This window comes from Rana temporaria, chromosome 2 (genome assembly GCF_905171775.1).
Source record: "Rana temporaria chromosome 2, aRanTem1.1, whole genome shotgun sequence".
NCBI lineage: Eukaryota > Metazoa > Chordata > Amphibia > Anura > Ranidae > Rana > Rana temporaria.
In genome coordinates, this window is record NC_053490.1 from 391,731,753 (window position 1) to 391,757,237 (window position 25,485).

The following is a 25,485-nucleotide window of genomic DNA, read 5'->3' on the forward strand; positions in this document are numbered from 1 at the left end:
AATTTAAAAAAAAAAAAAAATTCTCAGTTAAGGCCGATACGTATTTTGACGTATTTTTGTAAAAAAAAAAAAAAAAAAAAAAAAAAAAAAATCGCAATAAGCGACTGGTTTGCGCAAAAGTTATAGCGCCTACAAAATAGGGGACAGAATTATGATTTTTTTTTTTTTACTAGTAATGGCGGCGATCTGCGATTTTTATTGGGACTGCGATATTGCGGCGGACGTATCGGACACTTTTGACACAAATTTGGGACCATTTACATTTATACAGCGATCAGTGCTATAAAAATGCACTAATTACTGTATAAATGTGACTGGCAGTGAAGGGGTGAACACTAGGGGGTGAGGAAGGGGTTAAATGTGTATTCTGGGTGTGTTCTAACTGTGTGAGGGGAGGGGGGTGACCGATGCTGTGTCACCATGTACAAGGGACACAGATCGGTCTCCTCTCCTCTGACAGCACGTGGAGCTTTGTGTTTACACACAGAGCTCCACGTCCCTGCTGTGTTCCCGACGATCGCGTGTACCCGGCGGACATTCGCGGCCGCCAGGTACACGCATCGGCTTCCCAGCGATGCGCCGGGACAGTGTTTACCCGCTGCGCGCCCCCCAGAGGAGCGCGCGGGTAATGCACTTTAAATGACGTCCAAAGACGTCCATTTGGCACCTGAGAGCCGCGCTGTTGACGTCTTTTGTCAATAGCGCGGGTCTCAAGTGGTTAAACTTCTGCATTCAGCCTATCAAAACCAATTTATGGACCATAAAATATGAACGCCTGCATTTCTGAAAGAAATAGAAAATGCAACATTTTCCCAAAATTACCAAAAAGACCAGACATGTCATGTAGAAAAACCAAAGCAGGTTACATTTATCCTGAGTATATATAAAATAATACAAGCTGCATGAAATAGTTTATTAAATAAAAATATATCTAAAACAACCAAAACACTGTTTTACATACAAAAAAACACAGATTCCAGGTCCAACCGTGATGTCAGAATTCTTTCAATAACCAAGTCAGTAGTGTGCAATGTAGGCCTTTCCATTTAAACTTGTTTCTTAATGTCCAGGATAAGGATTTACGTTGCCTGCTTTTAATTCCAATAATTGGAGTCCTCTTCATCCTAGAAAAGCCATAACCATGCGAAGCAGGCATGGTGATACAGGCCAGTTTCACTGTGTAACACAGTTATCTCCCATGTCCTGGGCATAACAATCACTTATGGTAGTACGTAAATCCTCAATGTCCTTTTTAAGATGGTCTATTCCATTCTGATACCTTTCAAAAGACAGTAAATCTGATGGTTCTTCTTGGTCTTCTACAATTGATGTTGCTATTGAAAAGAAGAGTGTACAGTTAGCTTGAACAAAATGTCAAGAAATAACTACATATATCTGTATACTTGGATACACAAAAATATCAGTCTTTGAAAAGTCGGTTCTTGAAAATGACAGCTATACAGGTATTGACATGGTTGTGTCCACTTGGGAGAGTGGTGATGTGAATAGTGCCATCATTAAAGTAGATCTCCAAATAAAATCGCAACAAACCTCAAAACCTACAATTGCCTACAGGTGATGCATCAAAAGCCTTAAAGGAGTTGTAAAGGTAAAAGTTTTTTTACCTTAATGCATCCTATGCATTAAGGTAAAAAAACATCTGACAGCACCGCCCCCCCCCCGAGCCCCCGTTTTACTTACCTCACCGTTCGAAAGTCCCGGGCGCGTGCTTGTCATCTTGCTCGGTTCCCAGCCTGGCCGTCGATTGGCTAGGCTGGGCGGATTGATAGCAGCACAGCCATTGGCTGGCGCTGCTGTCAATCACAGCGGATGACGCGGCGCGCCGGGCCGAGTGATACAGTCGGCGGCTATGGCCGCTGCTGTATCACGGGAGCGCGCTCGCAAAAGCTTTCCACCATGCGAGGGAGCTCGCATGAACGTGGAAAGCTTTTGCGAGGAGGAGCCGAGACAGCCACCGAGGGACCCCAGAAGACACGGATCCGGGTCACTCTGTGCAAAACGATCTGCACAGTGGAGGTAAGTATAACATGTATGTTATTTTTATTTTTTTTAAATTGTACCTTTAGTGTTCCTTTAACAAGTTATCAGTTTAGCTACATGGGTCTTAAAACTATGGCCCTCCAGTTGTTCAGGAACTACAATTCCCAGCATGCCTAGTCATGTCTGAATGTCAGAGTTTTACAATGCCTCATGGGAAGTGTAGTTCCGCAACAGCTGGAGGGCCGTAGTTTGAGGATCCCTGGTTTAGCATGAACTGTGGCCAATAATTACCGTTCTCACTCCATCCTATTATGTGTAGCACAATTGTCATTTTCATATGCAGGCGCACACGACACATGGGTAAGAGAGCTGCCGCTCCAGGTGAGCTCACTAGGGTAATTGATGTCCACTCAGAAGCAGATGGGTGCTGGCAATGCACAGGATGTGCAAAAACAATAAGGATATGGACAGCCGCACTCCAGTAACTTGAAAAAAGACGTGCCCTTTATTGGGTACAGGAAAAAATGCACTACAGATATCAGCACACAGTGGGATAAACAGCTGACGCGTTTCGCATTGAGTGTCAATGCTTAATCATAGCTATGATTAAGCATTGACACTCAATGCGAAACGCGTCAGCTGTTTATCCCACTGTGTGCTGATATCTGTAGTGCATTTTTTCCTGTACCCAATAAAGGGCACGTCTTTTTTCAAGTTACTGGAGTGCGGCTGTCCATATCCTTATTGTTTTTGCGCACACGACACATGGCGGCGCGGAGAACTTTTTTTTGTTTGATGCTACTTTTTTTTTTACAATTCTTGGTCATCAGAATAACCAATTTTAACGTAGACCTGGTGGTGCCAAAATGACTAACAGAAAGCCAACAGTTAGCTTGACAGCAGTAAATATACTCCTGGCTGCTACAGAACTAGTCAGGAGTGTGTTGAAAATTCCTTCCATCTGACCGCTTCTAGGGTTGCTCATCTGTCCCTAACCACGGGTGAGTGGATACAGGCGAACAGCGACAGCTGCTGTCAGCCTGTCACTACTTTGTAAAGGCTGAACGGCCACCTCTAGTCGCATACATCGCTCATCCCAACTGCAAGGGTCAACTAAATTCTTGCCACTGGGATCTTGTCAATGCATGTAATCACCCAAGTGAGGGAGGCCCAAGTCCAATCCAAGAGATCACCAGCACACCATGTTTAGATAAAAAGACAGGACATTTTTCAAAGCAAAATTTCAAGACCACTAAGAGCCTTTTTCTTAAACAGCAGCGGCTGGGCAGATCCACTCATTATAAAAGCTAAGTAAAGAGGGTAAAACCATTGGAGGAGGCAGAGTGCGAAACGCCACTTAACAGACCTTGAAAATTACACTCTGGACTAGGGTTGCCACCTCACCCCTTTAAAACCGAACACATATGAATGACACAGGCTCTGTGGCCGATTAAGGTGGTAATTAAACTCACTTGGCGACTTATCTGCATTAAAATTAGCCTCCGAACATGTGTCATACATATGTGTTCGGGTTTAAAGTGATGAGGTGGCAACCCTACTCTGTACCTCAGCAGCTGATATTTTTCCTGGGACCAGGTGGTAAACAGGCATTACCCTGCTTTTGGAAGCTGGTGTGTCCCATCCCTCTGAAGAGGCCTTGGCACCAGTCTTAGCTGGCTTGGAGGGTAATTTCTTCTTGTAAAGGTACGTTACGGTCTTAGACTTGGCATTGAAAGACTGACAGGGATGAAAGGAACCCTTCCTAACATGAGTTTTCGAAGATCTACTGGTAGGAGGCACAGGCCTTTTGATTCTGGAGATTACTCTGAAACCCCCCCTTAATCTCCATAATGTACTGATCCAAAGAGGGGCCAACTAGGCATTCGTTTTTCAAAAGGGAAACCACTTAAAGCGTTTCTTGCATGGGAGCTCATCTAACAAGCCATTGACAGTGCGAGTGTAGACAAAGGCACCCCCAAGGATGGAACTAGAATGATAGGTCATGCACTTAGTCCAGGCAGCAATGGTTTGACAGACTGCCACGAACACATCCTTAGGTTGCACGACAGGGCCTGCGAAGAAAAAGAGCTTTAAAGAGTGCTTCTAAATCCTTATCTACTGGTTTTTGACGCAGAATTATCCTCAACAGGGATTGCGAGGGTCTTGATAAGACAAAATATGGTACATCTACTACAGGAAGTGACCACTAAAGGAAACTTCTCCAACGTGGCCCATACAAATACTAGGCGTCACTTGGGGGATGCGCACAGGAACAGGCGAGCCGGTGACTAAATTTAGCATCAAGAAAATTTAACCCTAGCCATCCAGGACTTCTGCTGCAACCGTCAGAAGAGACTGACCTCTTGGATGCACGCCAAAGGGATTCCAAGCGAAAAGGAGAACCATGGGCTGAAAGATGAGGATATGATCTGCCCCCCTCTCCACCTTGGCCAATCAGCAGAGGCCTTGTACCCTTTGATAAAAATACAATCCAAAATGGCAGAGAGGCAATACAGTTGACCCTATAGCCACGAGAAGAGGGGAAAGTCCATCATACTACTGCCAGAAAACTGTGCTGCTTACTCTAGGTAGCACAAGTTACAAAAGTATATTACAGTATTGAGCAGCAGATGGACCATTTGGGCACACAATTTAATTCATTGGGTCCCACATGCCCAAAACTAAATTTTAAAGTGCTAGGAATTCTCTTTTAAAGTGGTTGTAAAGGCTGAAGGTTTCTGTGCATGAAGGTAAAAAACCTTCAGTGTCCAGCTGCCCCCTCAGGCCCTTCTCATTCAGCCTGCTGAGGCAGGGAAAAAACAAAACAAAAAACACCAACCATACTCAGGCCACCTTAAGCCTGCTGCCTCCATCTTAAAGGGGTTGTAAAGGTACAATTTTTTTCCCTAAATAGCTTCCTTTACCTTAGTGTAGTCCTCCTTTACTTACCTCGTCATTTGATTTTGCTTTTAAATGTCCTTATTTCTTCTGAGAAATCCTCACTTCCTATTCTTCTGTCTGTAACTCCACACAGTAATGCAAGGCTTTCTCCCTGGTGTGGAGTGTCATGCTCGCCCCCTCCATTGGACTACAGGAGAGTCAGGATGCCCACTAACACACAGCTCCTTTATCTGCAACGTAGAGAGCGTCCTGGCTCTCCTGTAGTCCAAGGGAGGGGGCGAGCACGACACTCCACACCAGGGAGAAAGCCTTGCATTACTGTGTGGAGTTACAGACAGAAGAACAGGAAGTGAGGATTTCTCAGAAGAAATAAGGACATTTAAAAGCAAAAGTCGAAGGATGAGGTAAGTGAAGGAGGACTGCACTAAGGTAAAGGAAGCCATTTAGGAAATAAAAAATAAAAAAATTGTACCTTTACAACCCCTTTAACGGCAACATGTTTACTTGATCAACTCAGCTCTATGGACTATATTGGCACATTGACAAACAATTTTAATACAAGTATAATGGTGACAAGCTTACAGTGTACTCCTAGTAGCATGGACAGGTTGGGGTCTGAGCCCTGCATTCTTTGGCTTAGCAGAATGCAGATAGATCGTAGGTCCTTTTGACAGCGAGTCATCTCTTTGAAAAGCTTGAGAAGTTGATTAGCCTCCATCTGTACAGGCTGTCCCTCTACACACGCCAGTCGCATCTGCTCTTGCAGGGTTACATTGCGCTCCATTAGGTCCTGGTTTTGTATTGCCATCTGGAAAGAAACACATATGTGGTTTATTGAGTAAATGGTTTTAAAGAACAAATGGTAACATGTGATGTTAGCAACTAATAAGAATTCATTCTTCTCTGACCTATGGGTTCTTGTGATATGGCATACTAAGCCAGAAATATTAATGTTTATTTAGTAAGAAAAAGTTTAGTCTCATCAATAATTGCAGATTTTGCATTGCAATTTTACTGTACGGTAGTTTTTGATGGGACACTTACATTCTTATGCTTGTTTTTTTCATTGCATAAATTAGAGATGGGTTAGAAACTACTAGAATATATCTTTTAGGGGGTTAGTATAATTTAGCTTTTTCTCTCTTAACAACCATTATGAGAATAAATTAAACCAGGGAATGTATAGTTCCCCTGACAGCATACAACACTATATCAACCCTTCCCCAACTACTCCCAACATGAAATTGGTTTTGAATGTAGTTTCTCTTTACAACGTATCAAAACCCAAAAACAAAATGTTTACTATATTGTAGTTTATAATCTTAAACTGAGGATAGCTACATTCGTTTTCTTTTTTTCTATCCTATTTTTCCCTGGTGATACGGCCAGTAACTCTTGCTGTCCCAAGATAAAACTCACAGTATCTGTGGAGGAGCAGCATTGTCACCCTAGGTTGCTTTCCCAATTTGGACTACAAACCCCCCTTCCCTCTACATTACACAAAAGATGAGAATTGTGAAGGCTAATAACATTGTTTAAAATGTCAGTCCAGTTACAAGAATACATGTTTTATGATGTTCATGTCACTCCGTAACGCTGATACTCGCTTCCCGCGCTGTGTTTGAACGCCGCCGACGACATATACCGAGCGCAGTAAACTCGGCTCCCCTCGCGGTTATGCGAGAGGAGCCGAGCATGGCCGAGTGTACTGCGCTCGATATATGTCCGCGGCGGTGTTCAAACACAGCGCGGGAAGCGGGGATTGGCTCAGAGACAGCGCGGGAGAACACCACGAAGGCCGCAGACGGACGCCGGACCGGACAAGGCCGCCGGGCAAGACACCAAAACTAAGTAATAAAAAAAAAATCCAGGAATTTCACGTCTAGATTAGGGGTGCGCGCTATAGGCAGATAAATACAGTATATAGAGTGACAGGGAGAGGCCCAGTCACTGAGAATATAGAAAAATGTGACACCGGATACACATTAAGGGTTAATACGACTTGTTTATGAGCAAAGAGTTGCGTTTTTGTCTCTCTGGATTCTGTAGTTCTGGATCGTAACTCTCAGTTCAGCGTCCAGAGTTTATCTGGTGCCTGCAATCTGTGCGAGTACATAGGTGTGCAGGGCTGTTATAAACTCAAATCTGAGGATCGCTCAGAGCTTTCAGTTTGGTGACCACTCCTAGTGTGGAAGATGGAAGGTCTCATCCAGGGGTCCCCAGCCAGAAGCCAAAAGACAGGGTCTCATTGAGGGGTCAGAGGTTCCCAGCCTGAAACCAAGAGACAGAGGGTCTCACTGAGGGGTCAGAGGGCCCCCCAGCCAGAAGCCAGCAGGTCTTATTCCAGGAGTCTGGTTGACTCATCAGGGTGTCAGAACGCCAATCCATAGGCCAAAGGTGGTCCATGCAGCAGGGTGAAGGTACTAAAGGCTAGAGAGACTGTGTTGTCCAGCTGTCCTGGATATTTGGCTGAGACTGGTGAAGTGTGGTACTGCAATTGAAGCGGAGTGAGCAAATGAGCCAGGTGGCTCGGCATTTTTCACTATTTGTATTCTGCTGAAGCCGGAGAAGATCCCCTGAGTGGGAAACTTTACGATGGACTATTTTGCTTTCTGCCTTTTTAATAAAAGTGTTGTTTCTGTCTGCTGTGGATTCACTGTGTGAATGCATCTACCACAAAAGCCAACTACCCCATGTCACGGTATGTATGGGGCCTTAGATTATAAGCTACTTGAGGGCAGGGGCTGATGTGTACATTACGTATCTTGCTGCAACAACAACGAAGATATGAAACAAGGAGGGTGCGCAGAGCAGGATTTTAGCTTGTAGCCTCTGGAAACCACCACCTCTAAACAAGCAACTAAGATTTTAAGTCTACGGTCTGTGAGTGGACTGAGTGCTAGGCTTGATCTTGAATTTGGAGGTTGAGGCCTAGGAGTATCTAAAGAAATATATATATATATATATATATATATATATATTTTTTTTTTTTTATTATGAGAGGTTATATTCTAATGCCACGTACACACGACCGTTTTTCGGGTTGTAAAAAATACGTTTTTTTTAGGTCATTAAAAACGATCGTGTGGGCTCCAGAGCATTTTTTACAGTGTAAAAAATGGCCATTAAAAATTGCTCTAATTTTTCACGTTGTTTTTAATGTTGTAGTTTTTTACGTCGTAAAAAAATGGTCGTGTGTGGGCTTTAACGACGTGAAAAAAACACGCATGCTCAGAAGCAAGTTTTGAGACGGAAGCGCTCGTTGTGGTAAAACTACCGTTCGTAATGGAGTAAGCACATTCATCACGCTGTAACAGACTGAAAAGCGCGAATCGTCTTTTACTAACACAAAATCAGCTAAAGCAGCCATCCGCATTGGAACTTCCCCTTTATAGTGCCGTCGTACGTGTTGTACGTCACCGCGCTTTGCTAGAGAATTTTTTTTTCACGATTGTGTGTAGGCAAGGCAGTTTTAATGATCAAGTTGAAAAAAACTTTTTTTTTTTTTCTAGACCCTCAAAAACGTCATTTTTTACAACCCGAAAAACAGTCGTGTGTACGCGACATAACAGTTTTCTGAATTCCTGCGTCCCTCAAGAAATTAGAACAACGTTCTTGGCCAAGTTAAAGACGAGTTGGCTTACCTCTTTCATTGCAGCCTTCAGCTGTTGAATCTCAGTGCAAAGAAGCTGTTCTGCTTCTTTTAAGGCCTGACCCATGCCCTCTTCATGACCGACCTGCTCTTCCAGTTCCTGCAGAGATTTAAGCAAACGGGGTCCTTAGAACAGTCACAAGTGAATTATTAGCTTGTCAATGGCATATTGCATGAAATGGAAGGTGATAAGGCAAGGCCCTCTCTGCTGTGGTTTCTTGTAAAAAGGTACAGATTGATCAACGCTACAGTGTGGGAAAACTGATGGCACTCCAATAGTGCACTCTGTACAGCAAGTGTATCTTAAGGCTCCATGCACACTGAAGCTGATAAACTGCAGTTTATTGGCGTTTTGGCTTTTTTTTTTTAAAGCCCATAAACTGAACTCTATGTTAGCCTATGTGCCCATGCACACCTGGGCGTTTTTTAGTGTTAATGAGCTTTGGAGTTAATTGGCTTTTTTCTGAACGCCCGAAATTTGCGTTCAAAGTGACATTTTTTGGCGGGGAAAAAACGCAAAACGCTGAAAAACGCTGGTGCCAGCGTTTTTTTAACCATTAAAAAAAAAGTAAAAGAAAAAAGCTACACTCAAACACCGATTAAAGCTATTGCAAAAACGCAAAAAAAAACGTTGAAAGGCTCCCTGAAAAGCTACTGGAGTTTTTTTTATAGCTTTTATCAACTTCAGTGTGCTTGGAGCCTTACGGTTCACACTAGGGCGACACGACTTCCAGAGGCGACTCCGACACGACTTGAACATGAACCACAGGGCGATCTGGGGCGATTTACAACACAACTTGAAGTCGTCTCCAGGACAGGAGACTTTCCAGTGGCCAATAAAACAACAATCAGCTCTGGGAGAGGGAGGGAGGGGTTTGCCTGAGAAATGTATGTTATCTTCCTGGAAAGTTGCTTCAGTTAAGACAGTGATCAGACTTGGAGGCGACTTCCATTGAAATCAATGGGTACAAATCGCCTACAAGTCGGATTGAAGTAGTACAGGAACCTTTTCTGAAGTCGGATCGCCTTGAGTCGTGTGTATTAACACCGCTCCCATTCACTTCCATTGTTTTTCTCTACAGCACGACTTGGGACAACTTGAGGCGACATGAAGTCGGATCGCAAGTCGGTCAACCCTGTTATCAGGCAGCAAGTAAAAGGTAGAGAAACAAATAAAAATCAAAATAAGAGCAAGCGAGGTAAAATAAATACTTTCAGAAGCTGCATTAATGACAAAAGTCCGAAAAAAAAGGATTTTTGTACTCACCGTAAAATCCATTTCTCTGAGTTCATAGACGGACACAGCCTTAATTGACCTTAGGGTTATGCTTCTTCCTACCAGGAGATTTAGGCAGAATTCTACAGCACTTAAGGTGTTAAAAACTTTCCTTCATGCCGCTCCTCCCAGGGGGCGTGGCTCCCCCAGGCATAACCCACACCCTGCTCCAGCAGCTTCAGTTCGTAACAAGCAGTACAAACCAAGGAGGGGTGGGTGCTGTGTCCGTCTATGAACTCAGAGAAATGGATTTTACGGTGAGTACAAAAATCCTTTTTTCTCTTTCGTTCATAGACGGACACAGCCTTCATTGACCTTAGGGACGTCCCCAAGCAGTGTCAAAAAAATTCGAGGGGTGGGAAAATAACACAGCAAACAACAGGTTACACCCCAAACAAAACCGGAGTTACTCAACGGAGGAACTCCAACCGTAAACTGCCGCCTGTAACACCCTGCGGCCGAAGGAGGCATCAGAAGATGCACTCACATCCACCTTATAAAACTTTGAAAAAGTGTGGACCGACGACCAGGTCGCAGCCTTACACACCTGTAACACAGAGGCTTGGTGTCGGAAAGCCCAGGAGGCTCCAATCGCCCTGGTCGAATGCGCCGTGACCCGAAAGGGAGGCGCCCGCCCCTTCAGGGCGTAGGCCTGAAGCACAACCTGTCGGATCCACCTGGAAATGGTGGCCGACGAGACTGCCAGGCCCTTACTGGGACCGGACACAGACACGAACAGCGAGTCCGACTTCCGGAATGGAGCTGTCGCCGACAAGTAAACTCGAAGGGCCCGAACCACATCCAGAGAATGTAAAACGGCTTCCTTCGGGTTCTTCGGCTGAGGACATAATGATGGAACAACAATGTCCTCGTTAATGTGAAAGGCCGAAACGACCTTCGGAAGAAAAGAAGGTCGCGGGCGCAGCACCGCCTTATCCTGATGGATGACCAAGTAGGGGGCCTTGCAAGACAAGGCCGCCAGTTCAGACACTCGTCTGATAGAGGTAATAGCTACCAGAAAGACCACCTTCTGCGACAAAGTCAGCAAGGGGATCTCCCGAATGTCCTCAAAGGGGGCACGCTGAAGCGCCGAGAGGACCAAGTTCAAGTCCCAAGAAGGTAGCGGAGGGCGCACCGGGGGGGCCACATGCCGGACCCCCTGCACAAACGTGCGAACCAAAGAGTGCGCTGCCACTGGACGCTGAAAATAAACAGCCAGAGCAGAAATCTGACTCTTGATCGTGCTCAAGGCAAGAGCCTGGTCCACTCCCCGCTGTAGGAACAGCAGGATCCGGGACACCACGTAAGTACGGGGGAGCCACTTCATCTCCTCACACATAGAGATGTATGCTTTCCATGTACGATGATACATTTTTCGAGAAGTGGACTTCCGTGCACGCATCATGGTAGAGATTACCGGGCCCGACAGGCCCCGGTCCTTCAGTACCTGGTTCTCAACAGCCACGCCGTTAAAGCCAGTGACCGTAAAGCAGGATGGAAGATCGGGCCCTGAGACAGGAGATCTTCCCTCAGAGGCAGGCGCCAGGGGGTGTCTGCCACCAGGCGTACCAGGTCCGCGTACCAAGAGCGACGCGGCCAATCTGGGGCGATCAGGATCGTTGGAATCCCTTCGGCTTCCACCCTGCGCAGCAGGCGGGGTAGGAGCCTTAGAGGATGGAAGGCGTAAATCAGGTGATATTGACCCCAGGGAGCCACTAACGCGTCTGACGCGTCTGCCCACGGGTCCCTTGACCTGGCCACAAACCGTGGTACCTTCCGATTGAGACGGGACGCCAGAAGGTCCACGTCTGGAGTGCCCCATTTTTGGCACAGGATCTGAAACACCTCCGGGTGGAGAGACCACTCCCCTTGATCCAGAGTCGTGCGACTTAGGAAGTCGGCTTGCCAATTCAGAACTCCCAGAATGTATACCGCTGACAGGGCCGGAACGGACCTTTCGGCCCACCGAAGTATGTGAGCGACCTCCGTCGCCGCGGCCGAGCTCCTTGTGCCGCCCCGATGATTGACGTACGCCACGGCCGTGGCGTTGTCAGACTGGATCCTGACAGGACGGCCCTGCAGCTCCAGGGACCACCTGACAAGGCACAGCTTGATCGCTCGGAGCTCCAGGATATTGATCGGCAGGCGGGACTCCTCCTGAGTCCAGCGCCCCTGGGCTGACTGGGTGCCCCAGACGCCCCCCCAGCCGAAGAGGCTGGCATCCGTTGTGACCACTGTCCAGCGGCACGGAAGAAAAGACTTCCCGGACCAAAGCACCGGAGACGTCAGCCACCATGCCAGGGAAGACTTGGCCAGATGGCTCAACCAAATCTGGCGATCCAGAGAAGATGGGACCCTGTCCCATCGTGACAGAATCTCCTTCTGTAGTACCCTGGTGTGGAATTGGGCATACGGAACCGCCTCGAAGGAGGCCACCATCAGACCCAGAACCCGCATGCAGAAGCGAAGAGACGACCACTTCTGGGTCGACAACTGTCTCACTGCAGATTGCAGGGTCCGCAGTTTTTCCGATGGGAGGAACACTTTTGCCTCCTGCAGAGTCCGACACGTGATGGACACGTCCTCCTCTAACTCTGAGCTTGAAGAAGCTCTCAGGAGAAGGTCGTCCAGGTATCCCACGATAGCGATCCCTCGCTGCCTTAGCAAGGCCAGGATCGGGGCGAGCACCTTGGTGAACACCCGTGGTGCCGACGCCAGCCCGAACGGGAGGGCCACGAATTGATAGTGGTCCTCCCCGATCGCAAAACGCAGATACCTTTGGTGGCTTGTGCAAACGGGGACATGCAGGTATGCGTCCATGATGTCCAAGGACGCCATGAAGTCCCCCTGGTGGAGGGCCGCTATGATAGAACGGACCGACTCCATCCTGAATCGCTGCACCTTGACAAAGGAGTTGAGGGCCTTTAGGTCCAGGACAGGGCGAACCCCTCCCTTCTTGGGAACCACGAACAGATTGGAGTAGAACCCCCGAAACCGTTCCAGCGAGGGAACCGGCACAACCACCCCTCTGTCCAGAAGATCCTGGACAGCCCCGGACAGGGCTAGCCGACGATCCGGAGGAAGCTGGAGGTTGGATGGAAAAAATCTGTTTGGGGGACAAGAGAGGAACTCTATCTTGTACCCCGAGGCGACCACCTCGCAAACCCAACGGTCGGTCAGAAGAGAATTCCACCGATCCGCGAAGTCGTGAAGCCGTCCCCCCACCCGAGACCCGGGCAGGGGCAGACCTTCATGCGGAAGCAGGCTTGTCCGCAGGCTTGTTTGGTTTGTTAAACCAGGGGCGCTTACGCCCGGCAGCAGGGGCTTTTGCCCCTTGCGGACCTTTTCCAGCCGCGCTGGGCGCACGAAAAAACCGCTTAGGGGTAGTAAAAGTAGGACCTTGCTTGCGGCGAGGTTCCTTACCCTTCCCCGACTGAGGGAGCAAGGTGCTCTTACCTCCAGTGGCATCCTTAATGATGTCATCCAGGGATGCCCCAAAGAGCCGTCCGCCCTTAAAGGGCAAATCCACCAAGGCCTTTTTCGAGGACTGGTCAGCCGACCAGCACTTCAGCCATATAAGGCGGCGCAGAACCACTGCGTAGACAGAAGCCCTGGAAAGCAAAGGAATCGAATCCATAGCCGCCTCACAGAGAAACTTCTGACCCTGAATCAACTGCTCAGCCAGGTCCCTAGAGGACTCGGAAGCACCCTGGACCTCCAGATCCTGCAGCAGGAGCTTCGCCCTTTCAGTTAGCGTCTGAGCAACCAGGGCTCCGGCCAGAGCCGGCCTTACCGCCGAACCCACCACCGAGAACAGGGAGCGGGCCACGGCCTCCACTCTCCTATCAGCGGGGTCCTTGAAAGCAGGAGCCCCCTCCACAGGCAACGTAGTAGCCTTACTCAGTCTGGACACAGGAGGGTCCACCGACGGAGGAGTGACCCACTTTTTTAAAAAGTCCTCCTCCAGGGGGTAACGGGTAGCAAAGCTTTTAGGAACAGTAAAAGCCTTTTGCGGTGTATCCCATTCCTTATACAACAAATTGTCCAAATAAGGAACACAAGGGAATACCTTAGCGGTACGCGGTGGTTTGCGGAATCCAAAAGGGACTGACACCGCTGGTGTCTCCGCCACATCCTCTAATTTTAGAGTCTCACGTACCGCAGTAATAAGAGCTCCAACAAATTCCTTGTCAGCAGACTCCGCAGCAGAGTCATCCTCGCTGTCCATGTGGGTTAAGCCCGCATCCTCTGACATGACAGAACCAGAAGCAGCAACAGCGTTATCAGATTCTGCGTCAGAGATATCCCCAGAAACAGCCTCCGGGGGGGGGGGGTGCTTTTTACCCCCCAACCGAGCACTGGCAGCTTCAAACCTGGTGAGAAAAGATTCCAGGACAGCCGACACCGATTCAACAGATGTGGCAGGGGAAGGGGCGCTAAGGGTTAATTCCGGCATTGTGAGGAATGAGGGGCCTGATTCAGGCTCCATATTGCAGCTGCCGTGTCACCCCCACTGCCAATGGCAGGAAAAAAGTCCCCCACAGGTCACCTCCCGGCCGCTAGAGCACAGTCTGGGGCCCCCTGAGACTCACCACCCCCCTGATACAGCGCGGTCTATGAAGGACAAGTGTGTGCTGAGGAGAAGCTGCAGCGCTGCGTCTGTCCCCTCAGAGGATTCGCGGTCTTTTTTCCCCGCCGAAACGGCCACTAGAGGCCGAACTAGTGCTGAAAACGGCGCCGGCCACAAGAAAATGGCCGCCGAATAATACAAGCGCGGCTCCGGCAAAATGGCCGCCATTGCGCAGTTTTAAAAAGACAGTGTACCCAAAAATGACAGTACACCAAAACAGCACACAGCACACACAAAAATGCCCAGAATGTCCACCACAGTCCCCTGCAGTGACACAGAACAGCCCCAGCCATACCCGAGTGAAAAAATATGAGCCCCAAGGAAAAAAAAAAACCTGCACAGCCGTCACCCAAAGGGGGAAGGAGGGAGAGGAATAAGGGAGAGAGGAAAGCAGGGAAAAACCCTCAGTCGACCTCCCAAGGGAAAACATTCCAGCCAGACCACTTACCTAAGGGGCCACTACTTACCTGTCCTGCGACTACCCGGCTGGAGGTATCCCAGACAGACCAACGTCCGCGAACGGCATGGTTGTCAGCCAGACACTGTGACAAGGCCATAGAGACCGGTCATATGTGTGCCCTAGAACCGAAGTTCCCCGGCCGCCCCTGGAGCAATGGGGCCTGTCGTGGACGTCCCAAAGCGGAGCTGAGGGCCGGCACACGCTCGAAGGCCGAACCTGGGGGGACTACAAGGGTCGAGGACCCAGCCTGTCACCCAGTCGGCTGTTGATAGAAGAATCGCAGGATTCAAAAATAAAATAAAAAAGCGAGGAAAAAAACTCGCAAGATGCAAAAAAAAAAAAAAAAATTTGCAAGAAAAAAACTCCAGAGTCCAGGACTCCAGAGAGAGCCTGACTCTCCTGACGGTTAGGCAGAAACAAACTGAAGCTGCTGGAGCAGGGTGTGGGTTATGCCTGGGGGAGCCACGCCCCCTGGGAGGAGCGGCATGAAGGAAAGTTTTAACACCTTAAGTGCTGTAAGAATTCTGCCTAAAATCTCCTGGTAGGAAGAACATAACCCTAAGGTCAAAGGATGCTGTGTCGGTCTATGAACGAAAGAGAAAGTCCGTTATTTTTCACAGCCATGGTTCACTAGAAATGCACGTACAAGTTCAGTTACAGAAGGGAACAGAATAATTGGTTGGTTACCTTTGCTTTATTGCACATCTGCTCCAGCTTTTTCTTTTGGCTTTCCATCACCTATAAATAAATAGACATAAGTAAGAAGTTCACTGGTTCCTTTTTGCAGGATCTCAGTTTATAGGAGTATGTACCTTTCTTAAGCCTTCCTGCTCTTTTTCATGAAATGTTATTTCCCGTCTTAAATCCTCTGCCTCCTGTAATAATCTCTTTTCTTCCACCTTCCAGTCCGTGGTTTCCAGCTTTTTTAGTTCCTTCTGTAAACTAATAAGCAGATCATTCCAAATGTTAGAAGATGGTAGAGCTGGGGTCTCAAACTAGCGGCCCTTCAGCTGTGGCGAAACTACAAGTCCCATGAGACCACCAATTTGAGACCTGTCAGGTAGAGGAAGTCATTTGGCTATGTGCATCTTATTAAATGGGTACCTTTCAATAGTATGCAGATGCTCCTGTACTTTGAAATTCTCAGCTGCAAGCTTCGCTTCATTCTCCCTACAGGTTGCTCTAGCTTCTGCCAGCTTTCTTTCTAGGTCACCCATTTGCTCCTGCATAAGGCAATTCTTCTCTTGGAGTTCCTTCATCTGATAGAAATAAAAACGTGACACATGATACAGCCTGTTAACAGAATTCACACAGCAGCATTTGTTTTACAAAGTTCTTCTGTACAATTCACTTCCTGCAACAGGTCAACTGTCCAGCAAATGTCAGTTACAAGCAGTTCCAGACTAGGTGGTCAATCAACAAGCATCAGACTGGAGCACAGCCATCTCTATCCACATACATACTGTATATAAAAACTTGCATCGCCTTCCCCGATCCGCTTCCCCTGCAGCTGCGTGGAATTAAAGCTTCATTTCAGAAGCTTTCTTGAAAAATACCATGCAACAAAATTGTTACATGATATCAAGTTTCATTATTTTGCAGACCAAAACGGGTAACCTTTGATTTGCATATTATGTCAAAGAAAACCTAGCAAATAAAAAAAATATATAATTTTTTTAAAACCATGAAATGCGTCCTTTCCTTCCTTGTCAAAGCTGGAGCTATATCAAAATACAGTATATACTTGAGTATTTAGTGCTGAAAATGCCCCCTCTGCTTTTACATGTGTGTGTCCATCTGCAGACTCGTGTGCCCGATCTCCTGGCACTGATGTCAGTCTAGTCAGCAGCCATGCAGTGTAACAAAGCCCCACCTCCTCCTCGTCCGTGATAGGCGGGAAACGCGGACTCACTGCTGGGAAACAGTAAAGCCCCGTACACACGGTTGGTTTGGTCCGATGAGAATGAACCGAAGTTCAGTTTTATCGGACCAAACCGACCGTGTGTATAGGCTATCGGTCGGTTTTCCTTCGGTCCAAAATTTTAAAACATGCTTCAAAACCGAACCGATGGACCGCTGCCCCATCGGACCAAACCGATGGTTAGTACAGAAAAGCATTGGTTCAAAACCCACGCATGCTCAGAATCAAGTCGACGCATGCTTGGAAGCATTGAACTTCGTTTTATTCAGCACGTCGTGTGTTTGACGTCACCGCGTTCTGACCCGATCGGATTTTGGACTGACGGTGTGTACACATATCAGGCCGTACGGCCACTTCAGAGGTGAACCGATGAAAACGGTACGTCGGACCATTCTCATCGGTTTTGTCCGACCGTGTGTACGGGGCCTGAGGCCGCATACACACGGTCGGTCCAAACTGATGAAAACGGACTAAAGTTCAGTTTCATCGGTCCAAACCGACCGTGTGTACGCCCCATCGGTCTGTTGTCCTTCGGTTCCAAAACAGAGAACTTGCTTTAAAATCGAACCGATGGACGCCTGACCGATAGGTCAAAACCGATGGTTAGTACACAAAAGCATCGGTTCCAAACCCAGGCATGCTCAGAATCAAGTCGACGCATGCTTGGAAGCATTGAACTTAAATTTTTTTCAGCACGTCGTTGTGTTTTACGTCACTGCGTTGGACTCGATCGGTTTTTGAACTGATGGTGTGTACGCACATCAGACTATCAGTCTGCTTCAGCGGTGAACCGATGAAAACGGTCCTTCGGACCATTCTCATCGGATGGATCGACCGTGTGTACGCGGCCTCAGTGTTCCGTCACGGACGAGGAGACGGGGCTTTGTTACACTACACAGCCTCCGACTAGACTGCATATCACAGCGCTGGAGATCAGATGGACACCGCACCAGTACATGAGGCACAGATCAGGTAGGGAGATGGGCACAGTGTGGCATGCAGCTGGGCACAGTGAGGCATGCAGATGGGCATTGTTGACCCTCTTTTCCACTTACAGTAGCTGCTGCATTTCTCACCCTAGGCTTATACTTTTTTTTACCATTATTCTTTATTAAATTTTTCTTTCAAATATTAACAATTCAATAAAAAAATGATTTTTTTTCTTCTACATCATAGAATAAATATGCAGAAAATAAGGACACATTAGATAATATACTAAAAAGCACCTCAGGGAAAAGCGATAACTGGGCCAAGGAGCCTATATCCCATGTGTTCTACTTAAAGCGGTAGTTCACCCTCACTCACATGATTTTACCATCGAGACAGGCATTGTAGCGCGAGCTACAGTATGCCTGTCCCGATTTTTTTAACCCCGGACTCACCTTGTAATCGTACATTGTAGATTTCGGCTCCCGCGGGGAATGGGCGTGCCTATGGAGAGGGAGGATGATTGACGGCCGGCCCTGGCACGTCACTCTCCCCGAAGACAGCCGGAGTAGGTCTCGGCTCTTCACGGCGCCTGCGCACAGGCTATGCGCAGGCGCCGTGAAGAGCCAAGCCTATTTCGGCTATTTCCGGAGAAGCGTGACGCGCCAGAGCCGGCCGTCAATCATCCTCCGTCTCCATAGGCACGCCCATTCCCCGGTATCTTCGATGTACGAGTACAAGGTGAGTACGGGGGTAAAAAAAAAAAAAAAATCGGGACAGGCATACTGTAGCTCGCGCTACAATGCCTGATTTTATGGTAGAAGGAAAAAAAAATTTTTTTGCGTTCATAGGGTGAACCCCCGCTTTAATTCCAGTATTATAAACGTTAAATTGTTCAATATTTCCTCCCCTCCTATTACTACTGAATTGATCTTATTACAATTAGCTTCATAGAGCAATGCGCTCGCCCGTTCTCTCTTTTCCCTTGGCTTAACCAAATCGAACTAAAGAAACGCAACACCACTGAATTATCAAATGTGCGTTTTTCCAATCAGGTATTCTATTTTAGTTATTCTCCAGCCCTGCAATGCATTTTGCCTTCTAGGGAGGGGGAACCCATTTTGTCCAGCCAAGGCCTCCACATCTTCTCAAATTCCTTAAGGTTACCTCTTTTTGTATAAACTGCTCTTTCTTTACAAATGGTCTCGTTTATTACCCAGATTCAAACCCTTACTGCCGGGGGTATTGTCGCCTGCCATCTCATAGCCATTATTTTTCTGGCTTGAAACAAGCATCTCAATATTGCAACTGTGGTACTCTTTTGCTCCTCCCATTCCTTCCTATATCCCAATATACATAGTGTGGCCTCCATCTCCAATATTGATCCGAATGTGTCACTCACGATATTAAGCACTCCCTCCCAATACCGAAACAGCTTTGGGCATCGCCACACCATACGAATAAGATCTCCGGACCCCTGGCATCTCAGACATTTATCATCCGATCTTCTGCCATACTTGGACGCTTGGGAGTATAATAGGCTCCATTTATCAACATCAGGTGGGAGACTTTCGGCGGGGGTGAAACTGATACCTTCGGTCCCATCTCTAGGATTCTCCTTCACTGTTCCTGTGTTATTTCCCCTATATCCTCTTCCCATCTCTCTCTTACCTTCCGGAGTTTAAGCCCAGTGTTGACTTTTTTGCTTATCTGTCTGTATATTTCGGATACAAGACCCTTAGTTGAGCCTACCTTTAGTATGTTTTGAAAGTGTGGCATTTTGTTCCATTCTAAGATTTGTGTCCTGAATTGGGCTTCAAAGGCATGCCCCAACTGGAGGCAAGTAAAAAAGTGTTGTGGTATGTTAAATTCCTATCTCAAGTCCATCACCGTGGTTGTGGCATTCCTGGTACTATTACTTCTCTCCAATCAGGTCCACCGGTAATAACTCAGATTTCTCCCAATTTATCTCTAGGCCTGTAAATTTACCAAATTCCTCCACTATGCTCATTGCTTTTACTTTTTAATGATTGCTCTGCATCTCCCAGGAAGAGCAGGATATCGTCCGCATATAAAGTGATTCTTTCATCTCCTGTCTTCCTCTGGAAGCCGGTTATCTCAGAGCTTGATCTTATAGAGATGGCCAAAGGTTCCATCGCTAGGGCGAAGAGCAGGGGTGACAGAGGGCACCCCTGTCTCATCCCTCTCTCCAACACAATATTTTCCGAGAGTTTATTATTAATTCTAAGCTTGGCACTAGGGTTGTCATAAAGCATTTTTATCCAGCCAGTAAATATAGGGCCAAATCCGAATTCCCCCAACACTCTCCAGATACAGGGAGTGCAGAATTATTAGGCAAATGAGAATTTTGACCACATCATCCTCTTTATGCATGTTGTCTTACTCCAAGCTGTATAGGCTCGAAAGCCTACTACCAATTAAGCATATTAGGTGATGTGCATCTCTGTAATGAGAAGGTGTGTGGTCTAATGACATCAACACCCTATATCAGGTGTGCATAATTATTAGTCAACTTCCTTTCCTTTGGCAAAATGGGTCAAAAGAAGGACTTGACAGGCTCAGAAAAGTCAAACATAGTGAGATATCTTGCAGAGGGATGCAGCACTCTTAAAATTGCAAAGCTTCTGAAGCGTGATCATCGAACAATCAAGCGTTTCATTCAAAATAGTCAACAGGGTCGCAAGAAGCGTGTGGAAAAACCAAGGCGCAAAATAACTGCCCATGAACTGAGAAAAGTCAAGCGTGCAGCTGCCAAGATGCCACTTGCCACCAGTTTGGCCATATTTCAGAGCTGCAACATCACTGGAGTGCCCAAAAGCACAAGGTGTGCAATACTCCGAGACATGGCCAAGGTAAGAAAGGCTGAAAGACGACGACCACTGAACAAGACACACAAGCTGCAACGTCAAGACTGGGCCAAGAAATATCTCAAGACTGATTTTTCTAAGGTTTTATGGACTGATGAAATGACAGCGAGTCTTGATGGGCCAGATGGATGGGCCCGTGGCTGGATTGGTAAAGGGCAGAGAGCTCCAGTCCGACTCAGATGCCAGCAAGGTGGTGGTGGAGTACTGGTTTGGGCTGGTATCATCAAAGATGAGCTTGTGGGGCCTTTTCGGATTGAGGATGGAGTCAAGCTCAACTCCCAGTCCTACTAACAGTTTCTGGAAGACACCTTCTTCAAGCAGTGGTACAGGAAGAAGTCTGCATCCTTCAAGAAAAACATGATTTTCATGCAGGACAATGCTCCATCACACGCGTCCAAGTACTCCACAGCGTGGCTGGCAATAAAGGGTATAAAAGAAGAAAAACTAATGACATGGCCTCCTTGTTCACCTGATCTGAACCCCATTGAGAACCTGTGGTCCATCATCAAATGTGAGATTTACAAGGAGGGAAAACAGTACACCTCTCTGAACAGTGTCTGGGAGGCTGTGGTTGCTGCTGCACGCAATGTTGATGGTGAACAGATGAAAACACTGACAGAATCCATGGATGGCAGGCTTTTCAGTGTCCTTGCAAAGAAAGGTGGCTATATTTGTCACTGATTTGTTTTTGTTATGTTTTTGAATGTCAGAAATATATATTTGTGAATGTTGAGATGTTATATTGGTTTCACTGGTAAAAATAAATAATTGAAATGGGTATATATTTTTTTTTTGTTAAGTTGCCTAATAATTATGCATAGTAATAGTCACCTGCACACACAGATATCCCCCTAAAATAGCTAAAACTAAAAACAAACTAAAAACTACTTCCAAAAATATTCAGCTTTGATATTAATGAGTTTTTTGGGTTCATTGAGAACATGGTTGTTGTTCAATAATAAAATTAATCCTCAAAAATACAACTTGCCTAATAATTCTGCACTCCCTGTATAGCCCCATTCCACACTGTCAAAAGCTTTAGTCACATCCAGTGACAACACGGCTCTTGATCCCTCATTCTCCGTCTGGGTTTGTAAATTAAGAAATGTCCTTCGGATATTCATACTAGTGAATCTTATTAGCTATGAATCCTGTCTGATCTGGGTGGATCAGTTTTGAAATAAGTCTATTGAGCCTAGCTGCTAAAACCTTAGCCAATATCTTGGAGTCTAAGCATAAGGGGGAAATTGGTTTATATGCGGGATCTAGGGGGTCCTTCCCTTCTCTTTGTATAACTATAATGGTTGCTTCCAGCATCAACGCAGGAAGTCTTCCCTCCACGGCCGCTCCATTTAGTGCTTTTATGAACTCTGGAAGTAATATTTCTCCATAATATTTATATACCTCCGTCGGAAGCCCATCTGGGCCGGGCGACTTTTGGTTTGCCATATCAGCTACTGCCTGCTGAATTTCTAGTTATTGGGATTTCTAATTAATCCCTTTCCTCTTGTGCGATGGTCGGTATCTCTAGCTTCCAATAAATCCAATAAATCCTACATTTCTCCTTCCACCCCCACCCCCACCCTCTGTGCAGTATAGAGTTTTTTATAGTACGCTCTAAAAATCTGCACTCTCTCCTCCTATAGATCCAATACCCCTGATAGTGGGGGGGTTTAGACTTCACCAATTGCGCCAGCATCTTTCCTACACTACCCTCTGCAAAGGAAGACTTCCGCAGACAGAGTCATCTAGTCTCAACATTCCATGCAATTGCCATCTTATAATCTTGCTGTTTATCTAGCCAAATTTTTTTCCTCCTGATGTTTGATCTATTACATAGTTATTTTCAGCCTCTAATGCCTCTCTATGGGTATTTTCCTCCCATTCTCTGGCTCTTATTAAATTTGGCCACCTGCTGGATCAGGATACCCCTGACATATGCCTTCAGGGTATCCCAGTCGCCGCGGTGCCTTCATTATTATCTAAAAAATCCCTCAGTTTGGCAGGACCTCATCTGTTTTCTTTATTAGCTCGAACCAATATGGATTGATTTTCCACTCTGGGCTTTTTTTCCCTCTAAATTTAAAGTGAGAACCATTGGGGAATGATCTGACACCTCCTCTTGGCAAGTATACAATCTTTCCCATATTCTGCAGCGCTCTATCATTCCCCAAGGCCATATCTATCCTGGAAAGCGTCGAATGCAAGCTTGAATTGCAAGAATATTGCTGGACGCGTGAATTCCGCACTCTCCACATATCCATTAATCCTACTTCATCCAGAAGTTGACTCAAGCGGCTCTTTTTTATAGGGTCAGAGTACGACAGCGCGGGAAACCCATCAACCTTTTTGTACAAGACCTCATTGAAGTCTCCTACCACTATAACCGACACTTCTTCCTTACCCAACATAAATTCATTTAATCTAAACATTACATCCATTTTAAAGCGGAGTTCCACCCAAAATTGGAACTTCCACTTAACCCACTCCTTGCCCCCTTACATGCCACATTTGGCATGTAATTTTTTTGGGGGGTTAGTGGGGGCTGCAGGAGCAGTGGGACTTCCTGTCCCACTTCCTCCTTCTGCCGAGGGGCATCGTAGGCTAATAGCTTAATCGCCTACAGGGAGGGGCTGCAGTAGGCGATCGCTTGGGACACGTGACAGGTCCCATGCGATCGCCTGTCCAATGAGAGAGCGCAGCGCCGCTCGCGCATGCGCAGTGGGTGCCCGGCCGTGAAGCCGAAAGCTGCCACGGGCCGGGTGCCCACACTTAGGATGAAGACGATGGAACGTGGAGCAGGGGAGTGTGTGTTTATTAAAAGCCAGCAGCTACACTTTTTGTAGCTGCTGACTTTTAATAAACACAAAAAATGCCTGGAACACCCCCTTAAATTGTGGGGGGGGGGGGGGGATATATAGCAGGCAGGGGGGGGGGGGGGCTTATCAGAATCTGGAAGCCTCCTTTAACAAGCCACCCCCCCCAGATCCCACCCACTTGTAAATAAAGTCATGGGAGGGGTGTCACTCGGTTACATCATTACTCAAACTCATTCACACACGCCTGGATCTTGGGGCCCTCTTGTTAAATAAGGCCACAGACCCCCACAGGTTGTGGGGAAGAGGCCCTTTTCCTCCAACATAGGGACAAGGTGTGTACGAGGGGGGTGCTGGGGTGGTCGCAGGTTTTTTTTTTTTTTACCATGTGATCAGCTGCTTCCAATCACAGCTGATCACACAAATTCCGGCATTTTCTTTTCTTAGCGCTGTCAGTGTCTGAGGAAAGTAAAGCAGATAACAACCTTTCCTGTGGTGACAGGGGAATTTACAATGATAATCAGGGTGCTGATCATCAGTGCACATTCGTGAAGAAGAAAATTACTTATTTGAATTTTACAACAGAATTTTTTTCTTTAAGATTCAGTCTTTTTCCGTTTGTTTAGCAAAACATTAAAAACGCCAGTGGTAATTAAATACCACTAAAGGAAAACTAAAAAAAAAAAAAAAAAAAAAAAAAAAAAAAGGATAAAAATTTGTGCGCAGTGTTGGATGACTGCACAATTGTCATTCAAAGTGCGACAGTGCTGAAACAGGAACATTTGCCTGGGTAGGAAGGGGATGAAAGTGCCCGGTATTGAAATGGTTAACTCAACGTTTTTCATGAATTGCAGGTGTAATGGAACGTCCCACACTCCGCTTGAGTGCTTCCGTCATATACCGCTTCCCATCAGTCTGGATATAGATATCAGATATTCCAGCTACTCACAAGCACACGAGACGAGACTTGTTTGTCTGCTGAACATGGAGTGTTTAATAGAACCAAGAATACAACCCTATATACAGTTTAAAGAGGAGGTAACCAGAACATAAATTAACATGAGCCAATTAATCATTTACCCAGACTAGGCGGCTCATAGATATGACCTTTCAGGGTAGACGTCACATCTCCTCGCTCACCTGCTATACAATACACATTATCATAAGTGTAAACACAGGACATCTTCACACAATAGCAGGGTCAATTAGCACAGAGAACAGACAGATGGCTGGAGGGGATGGCATTAGCATCTCCCAACAGTATGACTCAGTCACTCTAATATGGCATATACATGGTCCTCAGGCATACAGCTCACAAAGAGCACCGTTCCCCCAAATGCCAGGGCCCATGATCGCAAGGCAAGAGGCTAGCATTCAGTCCCCTCCAAAAGCCTCTGTCCCCGGTGAGTCTGTCACAGCAGGGATTTTTTTTAAATCCATTCTCATGAGGTAATTTATCAAAACATACCCATTTGGAATTTAACACTTTGTGAATTGAGCCCATCGTGTGGGATTTTACCTGATGTAGTTGTTTCTGGTAGTCCTGTACAGTAGGAAGATCAGCCAGGTATCTCTCCAAGGACTCAATCTTCTGCTGCTTTTCCTTGTTCTGTTCTGCCTCTTTTTGACACTTTTTTTTCAGAGAATTAATATGCCGCTCTCTTCCTTTCACCTAGAGGGAGGGGGAAAAAAAAAAAAATCAAGGAGGTGTTGGGTCAGTTTTATTGTAATATTTTTTGAAAAAAACACACAAACAAACACACACACACACACACACACACACACACACACACACTTTCCCTTTCTGCTAGTTAAAAAAAAAAAAAAATAGATTACAGTGGCTGCCATATTTTTTTTTTTTGACAGAGGCATGGCATATTAGGTGCTGGCATTGCCAAGGACCAAGGCATGTACTGTCAATTGTTCTATAATAAACAAGCCTATGAAAACATAACTTGAGAGGAGGCTTAGGTCACCATTTGTCAACCCGGTTCTTGCAGCATACCTAGGAAA

General features: G+C 46.6%; 1 protein-coding gene across 1 annotated transcript in view; it reads right to left on the reverse strand.

Moving 5' to 3' along the window:
• Positions 1 to 899: 899 nt before the first annotated feature.
• CEP85 (centrosomal protein 85) overlaps positions 900 to 25,485 on the reverse strand; it is a 39,341-nt gene continuing 14,755 nt past the window's right edge. Inside the window, exons 8-14 of the mRNA XM_040338022.1 lie at positions 24,992 to 25,144; positions 16,025 to 16,179; positions 15,733 to 15,862; positions 15,608 to 15,658; positions 8,547 to 8,654; positions 5,485 to 5,710; positions 900 to 1,334 (exon numbers count right to left, since the gene is read on the reverse strand). Of these exons, the coding sequence (XP_040193956.1) occupies positions 1,174 to 1,334; positions 5,485 to 5,710; positions 8,547 to 8,654; positions 15,608 to 15,658; positions 15,733 to 15,862; positions 16,025 to 16,179; positions 24,992 to 25,144 (984 nt within the window). The 3' untranslated portion in view covers positions 900 to 1,173. The remainder of the gene's footprint in view (positions 1,335 to 5,484; positions 5,711 to 8,546; positions 8,655 to 15,607; positions 15,659 to 15,732; positions 15,863 to 16,024; positions 16,180 to 24,991; positions 25,145 to 25,485) is intronic.